Genomic DNA, 8,441 nt, shown 5'->3' with positions numbered 1-8,441 from the left:
TCTGTCTCTGTCTCTGCCTCTCCCTCTCTCTCTGCGCACCTCTCTGCTTCTCTCTCTCTGTCTCCCTCTCCCTGCACGGCCTCTCTGCCTCCGTCTCATAGTTTCATCGTAATTAGAGCAGGAGTAGGCCATTTGGTCTATCGAGCCTGTTCCACCATTCTTAAAGGTCATGGCTGATCTATCCATTGTCTTAGTTCCTCCTACCTGCATTATCCCCATAAACCTTCATTCCCCTACCCTGCAAAAACCTGGGTCTTGAATAAATTTAATGAAGCTGCCTCGACTTCTTCCTGAAGCAGAGAATTCCAAAGATTCACTTTTCCATGGGAAAAGCAGTTCCTCCTGAGCTCTGTCCTAAATCTACTCCCCCTAATCTTGAGGCCATGTTCCCTTGTCCTAGTCTCATCCACCAGCAGAAACAATTTGCCTACCTCTGTCTTATCTATCCCTTTTGTAATTTCTATGCTTCTATAAGATTCTCTCTCATTCTTCTAAATTCTAGCAAGTATAGTCCAAAGCGCCTCAATCTCTCCTCACAGGGAAACCCCCTCATCTCCGGAATCAACCTGGTGACCCTCCTCTGCACCGCCTCCAGAGTCAGCGTATCCTTCCTCAAGTACGGAGTCCAGAACTGCTCACAATACTCCAGATGCCACCTCACCAACACCTTGTACAATTGCAGCAGAACCTCTCTGCTCTTAAGTTCATCTGGATACATCACATCATCCTCCGCCATTTCTGCTACATACAAGCAGACCCCACCACCAGTGATAATATTTCCCTCCCCACCCCTATTTGCATTCCATAAAGACCATTCCCTTCGCGACTCCCTTATTAGGTCCACACGCCTCCCACCAACCCACCCTCCCCTCCCGGCACCTTTCCCTGCCATCGCAAGAATGCAAAACCTGCACCCCCATACCTCTCCTGTTACCTCTGTCCGTGACCCCAAAGGAGCCTTCCAGTCAGAGATTTACCTGCACTTCCACACACCTCATTTACTGTATCCATTGCTCCCGATGTGGTTTCCTCTACATTGGGGAGACAGGATGTTGACTTGCAGAGCACTTCAGGGAACTTCTCTGGGACACACTCATGAAGCAACCCCACTGCCCTGTGGCCGAACACTTTAACGGCCCCTCCCACTCCCTCAAGGTCATGCAAGTCCTGGGCCGCCTCCATCGCCAAACCCTTGCCACCCCACCTTTTGAAGAAGAATGCCTCATCTTGCAGCTCCAACCACATGAGATCAATGTGGATCTCACCAGTTTCCTCATTTCCCCTCCCCCCAACCTTATCCCAGATCCAACCTTCCAACACAGCACCGCCCTCTTGACCCGTCCATCTTCCTTCCCATCAATCCTCTCCACTCTCCTCTCCGACCTATCACCATCGCACCCCTTCCATCTACTTATCCCATTCCCGGCTACCTTCCCCCCAGTCCCACACCCCTCCCACTTATCTCTCAGCTTCCCCCCACCTCCCCTCCCCGGCCCACACGCCTCATTTCTGATGACGGGCTTATGCCTGAAATGTCGACTCTCCTGCTCTTTGGATGCTGCCTGACCTGCTGTGTTTTTCCAGCACCACATTCTTGACTCTGATCTCCAGCATTTGCAGTCCTCACTTTCTCCTCCTTAACTTCAATCCCTCTAACAATGAAAGCCAATATTCTATTTACCTTCCTGATTACCTGTAGCACCTGCAAATCAACTCTAAGCGATTCTTGGACAAGCACTCCTAAGTCCCTCTACACACCAGCACGCTGTAATCAATCTGTCTTTCTCTGTGTGTCTCGCACTGTCTCCCATTCTCTCGATCAGACCTTGCTGATGGTCTTTTAATGATCCTAGCCACAACCGGCACTTCCATGTAACCAGAAACCCTGACTCTAATGGTGTGCCAGATACTGGGCAGTTTACTGTATTTGGGATTTTATATTACTGGCCATTATACCACAGAAATTGTCTTCTAATTGAAGATAGGCTCCAGTGCAGCACCTGGTAACCTGGGTTTTGGTGGTATATTCAGACTAACCAATTGGTCAAGAATAGTTTTGAAGTGAATCCTTTACCAAGCTGGACATGTATTTATGGTGCTACCTATTACAAGTGTATGCCTTCTAAACTCAAACACTGCAACATTTCAACAAATTTCTCTTTATATCTGTTCAACCTCCATATAAGTAAACATAATTAATGAAAAATTAACCAGTTGGTCAGAAAGTGAGGTTCCAGACTCAAAGCTGGTGGCTCAGTGGTTAGCATTGCAGCCTCACAATACCAGGGACCCGGGTTCGATTCTCACCTCAGGCGACTGTCTGTGTGGAGTTTGCACATTGTCTGCATGGGTTTCCTCCGGGTGCTCCAGTTTCCTCCCATAATCCAAAGATGTGTAGGTCAGATGAATTGGCCATACTGAATTGCCCATAGTGTTAGGTGCATTAGTCAGGGATAAATATGGGGATTGGGTCTGGGTGAGTTACTGTTCGGAGGGTCGGTGTGGACATGTTGGCTGAAGGGCCTGTTTCCACACTGTAGGGAATCTAATCTAATCTAGTCAGTGTTTACACTGAGAGCTGTTTCAACCTCTTCATTGATATCTTCCTATACATTGTGGGAAAATATCATGTGGTCTCCATAGCCATTGAGTCAAAAGGAGTATTTTAATGTTGCATTGTTGAGATTTTCTAAGGAACAGTTACTATCTAAGTGCAATCACTACAAATGTGGGAGCCGGTCTCCATCCTCATGGTCACATAAACAGCAACAGAGTAGAAAGTGAGGTTTACTCTAACTATACAAGGCATTGGTGAAGCAACACCTGGACTATTGTGTGCAGTTTTGGTCTCCTTATCTGAGGAAGGATGCTCTTTTTTTCTCTCTCTCTCAAGTGCAGCGAAGGTTTACCAGACTGAGTCCTGGGATGGCAGGACTGATGTGTGAGGGGAGATTGACTCGGTGAGGACTTTAGTCCCTGGGGTTAAGAGGAATGAGTGGGGGGACTTTCATAGAAAAGCATAAAATTCAAACAGAACGAGACAGGTTAGATGCAGGAAGGATGTTCCTGACGATGGGAGTGTCCAAAACCAAGGGTCATAGTTTAAGGGTAAGAGGTAAACTTTTTTGGATTGAGATGGGAAACATCTTCACCCAGAGGAGTGAGCCGGTCAAATTCACTCCCAAGAAAGTGGTTGAGGCCAGAACACTGTGTTATCAAAGATACAGCTCCTGTGGTTAAAGGGATCAAAGGATATGGGGGGAGGGGTGTGTGTGGCAGGATTAGAGTATTGAGCTTGATGACCCCATAATACATTGAATGGCAGAACAGGCTCAAGGGGTCGAATGGCCTCCTCCCCCTATCTCCGATGTTTTTATGAGGCAGTCTGGTGATGAACAGGAGGAATATTGACCAGGACAGAATGCTATTTGAATAATTCTCCCGGACTCTGTAGCACTAACCAGAATTGAGTTTGCTCACTCAGCTGTAGGACCCTTGTTTGAGCTCTTTCAGCACTTCATGACCATAGCAGGGGGTGTGTGTGCTCCACCCCTGAGACTGTGGTGCTACTGATGCCACGTTACCAGTAGATTTTGATATACTTTCTGGGTATCGGGAAATCTGCGATTAATGGGCGGTCTGCACTGAGGTTTCCTGAAGTGGTTGGAATTTTACAATAATCCAGGAGCCTTGCAGTTATTTTAATGGGGTCAGATTTGTTGAATTAAATTTGTGACTTACTGTGAAACCGGACAGCCGTCAGTCCCTGCTGAGTTTCCCAGCAATTTCTGATTGTGAAGGGAAGGCGATGGTCTAGTGGCCTTATCACTGGACTGTTCATCCAGATAACATTCTGGGAACCTGGGTTCAAATCCTACCATGGCAGATGATGGAATTTGAATTCAATTTCATAAAAACTGGAATTAAGAGTCTAATGATGACCAATGATCCATTGTCGGTTGTGGGAAAAACCCACCTGGTTCACTAACGCCCTTTAGGGAAGGAAACTGCCATCCTTACCTGGTCTGGCCTACATGTGACTCCAGACTCCCAGCAATGTGGTTGAATCTTAACTGCCCTCTGGGCAATTAGGGATGGACAATAAATGCTGGCCTAGTCAGTAATGCCCTCATCCTGTGAATGAATTGAGAGAAAAAGAAATTTCAGCATCTGCAGATCTTTGGGGTTGCTTTGTTCTGTTTCGCGTGTCGCTATGTTGAGTCGGGATGGGACACTGATTGGTGTTTTTGTTTTCTGTTGCTTCAGCTCACGGTCATTTTCAAGAACTTCCAGGAGTGCGTTGATCAGAAGGTGTACCAAGCAGAGACCGACGACCTCCCAGCGGCCTTCGTCGATGGCTCGAGAAATGGCGGCGAGAAACATGGCGCCAACAGCCTGAGGGTGCTGGAGAAAGTGGCCGGGCAGCACATCGAGATCCACGCCAAGTACATCGGGACCACCATCGTGGTGCGGCAGCTGGGCCACTACCTGACCTTTGCCGTCCGGCTGCCCGAGGAGGTGGCCAATTCCTTTGAGGACAACCAGGGCCTGCAGCTGTGCCTGAAGGGCTGCCCCACCAACGAGCGAATGGACTGGAGGCTCCCTCAGCCACGGAAGGGAGGGTCCGCGGCCCCCCACAGCGCCTTCACCCGTGAAGCGGCCACCGCTAAGTGCAGGGAGCGGCTGCCCGTGGACGATCTGTACTTTCGATCGTGCGTGTTTGACCTCCTGACCACGGGCAACGTGAACTTCACACTTGCGGCGTACTACGCCTTCGAAGATGTGAAGAACTTGCACTCGAATAAAGACAAGCTGCACATATACCAGAGGACAGCTGACCACTCAGAGGGCAACTCTGCCCCTGGGAGACCCAGTCTCCAGACTCTTCCCATCGCCCACTTCCTGCTAATCTGCTCCCTTTGGTGTTGCCTGGCACGCCTATAGCCATGCTGATGGGTGACTTTTATCAAGCAGCTGGTTTTGATCTGAATTGTTTTCGCTTTGAACCGCCGGTGACTACCTATCTGGTACCTCGTTTTTGCGCTCGTCCGTAAATTATTTCTGGTCTTCCCCCCCCTCCCCCCCCCCCAGCCCCGGCACCTGTGGACACATTGATTTCTTCTCTCGCGCTGCCAGCTGTTAGGCGGAGATCACCAGTGTCATTCCCCACCCTGTCGGTGTTTGTGGTTGTGTGTTTGTGGCATTTGTAGGGGATTTGGAATAGTGCAGGCGTGCGATGTCCGTCTGAACCAGGGGCCTGGCTGCACATCTCCGTCACTTCCCTGTGACCGCCCCTCCCCCGACCTTCGGCAAAAAGAGGACCACCCATCTGAATCTCAGTACAATTTCAACCCCCTTTCAAAACACCTTTCAAAATCTAACCCTAACGCCAACCTCTTGACAGGGGAAGCGTCGGCAAATGGTGAAAATTCTCACCTGGTGAGGAATATTGGATCTGGGTAAAAATTGTGGAGTTCCAGTCTCCTGGTTGCCAGGATCTGTGCTTTCACAGGGCACGTTCCTCCTGCTACTTGGGGCCTTCCACTGATTCGACCTTCCCTTTGAGGCTGGTGAGTGTTGACAGGCTATTACCACACCGGGCATCACAGTGGTTTAGCACCAGGCTCATTCCCCTTGAGCTACAGAGTGGCACTACACATTAGGGCTTCACCTTCATCGACAAAGTAAATGTGCTGTAAGCCTGAGTACAATGCACTGGCACGTTGTGGAACCCCCCCCACCCCCATCTTCCCAGCTAACCAGGAGCATAGTGTTGTTTGATTTGCCTTCTCGATGGGACAGTGACGTGAAGTTTCATGCCCATTTGTGCCTATTACACTGGCACCTGATGCCCTGTGTCCTGCTGGCTTTGGTTCAGCACAGCTGTGAGCCTTTGTGTCGAAGATTGGAACTCGCGCACTGCGGGTTATTGACCAGCTGCGCAGCTTGAGATTAAAGATGGCGGAATGGACACACTGATGGCTGGGAATCCTCACGCATTTTACCCAGCAGTCCACCACGAGCTGCCCCCTTCCTCCAGGATCAACCAGGATGGGAGACCGTCACCCGCTACACTGGATCTGACCCGGTAACCTAGACAACTGGAGTGTCCTTCCAGCTCTTCCCATGTTGGCTTGTGGGTCAAAGGCAGTGAAGGGGCTTAAATAACACACACGTGCGTCGTCCTGTCCATTCACCATCATCCATTGTCCCCACACCCTTTCAGTGAGCTGTTTTTACCTGTTGACCTTCTACTGTTCAAGCATGTCCCTTTGCCATGGTGTAAAAGGAGATGTATGTGACAGGAAGAGAAAGCTTGCATAGTACTGACGAGGCAGCTCTCCTGAGGGCTCCAGTGATGAATGCCTTGCCAGGTGGGTTAGTGAGCTGGATAGATGCAGGTTGACTTCGCAGTCTGGCTGGAGGGAGCTGTATTGGTGGGGGTAGAGTTGATCTCCTTGGGATGAGGAAGGAGGTGATCAAGCCAAAGTTGCTGCGTTAGCCCCATTCTGTGGAGAAATGTCTGTCTGAGTGAATACAGCAGCATAACAGGGTGGAGGCTGCTATCAGACCCGGCTGATGGGCCTGTGATTAGATTAATTTTCCAACCCAGAGGGATGTGACACTGGGTGAGCTGACCCTTAAAGACACATGTCTGAGGCAATCAGAACAGTTTAAGATAGAAAGTAAATTTTATAGCTATGTATAATAGTAAATTACACAGTTTATGTAAAACATTCACTTTATTATTTATATTGAGGATTACATTCTGGGGCACTGTAACAGTAACAATAAAAAAAAGTCATGGGGGTGGGGCAAACAAGGGAGGGAGCTGAATCAGAACAGAGTCCGCGGAAGAGAAGGCACACTCCCAACACCAGCAGTGCCCACCTCCATCTCTTAAAAATCTCAAGGGTGCTGGTAGACACCGGATGTTCCCTCTTCTAAGGTTACCTGGGCATAAATGTAGCTGTGGAAGAAGGGCAGGCAGTCAGGAACTACCCCATACCTCATCCCTTTCATGGGCCACTCCCTAAACCCTATTGGTGGTCATTTCAGGCGAGTCAATGATGAGGTCCTCCCCCCCCCCCCCCCACACACACACACACAGACACCCACACACAGACACAGACTACAGTCTCTAGCTATTTGATTGAAGGTTTAAAAAAACACAAGCCACTTCTTGAACACCTTCCTTCATCCACTGGTTTATAAGATCCAGTTTCCAGCGGGTATATATTGCCATGATCTTGCTGCAGCTGTTGTTTCCGCTGAATGAGAACTTGGTGGCTTCTCTGTGTCTTTCTCACCAACCCCCCCCTTTTGCCTCAGAAGTGGGAGAGGCTGAAGGGATTCTTCCTACAGCAACTGAATAGCATTGGAGCCAAAACCAGGGGGAAGAAATAGTGTTTGGAAACGAGATTGTTAGCCACAGGCTTGGACTCAGTAGCAGTATTGCCCCTCTCTTAAATTGCTGAAGAGTTTTGTCCTGGCCTTGCACACTTATGCTTTCTTGAGTCAAGATCCCTGCCCTTTCCCGTTTGCCATTTTAACTTGGTCGCTTGTCTTGTGCGACCTTCACCCTGTGGGTCTGGAGATCTCCGAAGAGCCCATGCAGTTTCCTTGCCAGCGTTGATTCCCCTTCTAAGCTGAGGATGGACTCTGAGTGTAAGCAGGTTACTTTTCTTGCATCTCAATCGTGTGCCCACTTGCCCTCCCTCCCTGACTCCCAGCAGCACAGCCTGAGCACAGAGCAGCGGGTGATGAGCAGGAGCAGGAATCCTGCCTGTACCATTTCATCTGCCACCCTCAGACCAGTGTTGCAACCCCTTGTTTCCACTTCAGGAGAGAGGAGAGCTAATTGCATCTGCTTTATTGATGTGTAAATTTACAGGTCAGTTCAGAAAGAGAGATATTTATATATAAAAATGAGACACAGAACAAAACAACATTTGCAAGTTCAAAGAACAGCAGGTTCCAAGACGCAGTGACGACGATTCAACACAGTAATTACCCAGATATTGATGACAATGATCCCTGCCCCATGGCCTGAAGGCACTTTATCTCAATGACAGCCATCTGTACTGTGTGACTGTGGAGCTCATTGCATGGCATGGTGTTGCTGTGACAGTGTAAATACAGTGTTGTATATTGTTGGGTGTAATTTATCTTTGTTGAGATAATATATAGAGACCCATGGTGAACATTTGTGACTGTACATATGGAGTAATGTAATATTTCGTTTAATATTAATGTCTGAAGTTTTAACCCCTGCAGCTATGTTTACTTGTTAATGTGCTTTGGTTGTGTTAGGTTGACAGAAAAAGGAGGACTTGTGAAAGCAGACCCTTTAAGATTTCTTTTGAATGGAAGGGGCCTTGTTGGCATCATTCTCACGTTGGTGTGCAGCGGTCCCAACGTCACCAAGCACTGTTCTTGTT

At 48.8% G+C, this 8,441-nt stretch overlaps 1 protein-coding gene across 1 annotated transcript in view; it reads left to right on the top strand.

Annotated features, from left to right (window-relative positions):
• The window catches only part of rgma (repulsive guidance molecule BMP co-receptor a), a 42,686-nt gene extending 35,582 nt beyond the window's left edge, over positions 1-7,104 (top strand). Inside the window, exon 4 of the mRNA XM_043677230.1 lies at positions 4,267-7,104. Within this exon, the coding sequence (XP_043533165.1) occupies positions 4,267-4,944 (678 nt within the window). The 3' untranslated portion in view covers positions 4,945-7,104. The remainder of the gene's footprint in view (positions 1-4,266) is intronic.
• The last annotated feature ends 1,337 nt before the right edge of the window (positions 7,105-8,441 follow it).

Source organism: Chiloscyllium plagiosum, chromosome 36, assembly GCF_004010195.1.
Source record: "Chiloscyllium plagiosum isolate BGI_BamShark_2017 chromosome 36, ASM401019v2, whole genome shotgun sequence".
In the NCBI taxonomy this organism is placed as follows: domain Eukaryota; kingdom Metazoa; phylum Chordata; class Chondrichthyes; order Orectolobiformes; family Hemiscylliidae; genus Chiloscyllium; species Chiloscyllium plagiosum.
The sequence above is the reverse complement of the archived record's forward strand: the minus strand, read 5'-3'. Positions and strand labels throughout refer to the sequence as shown.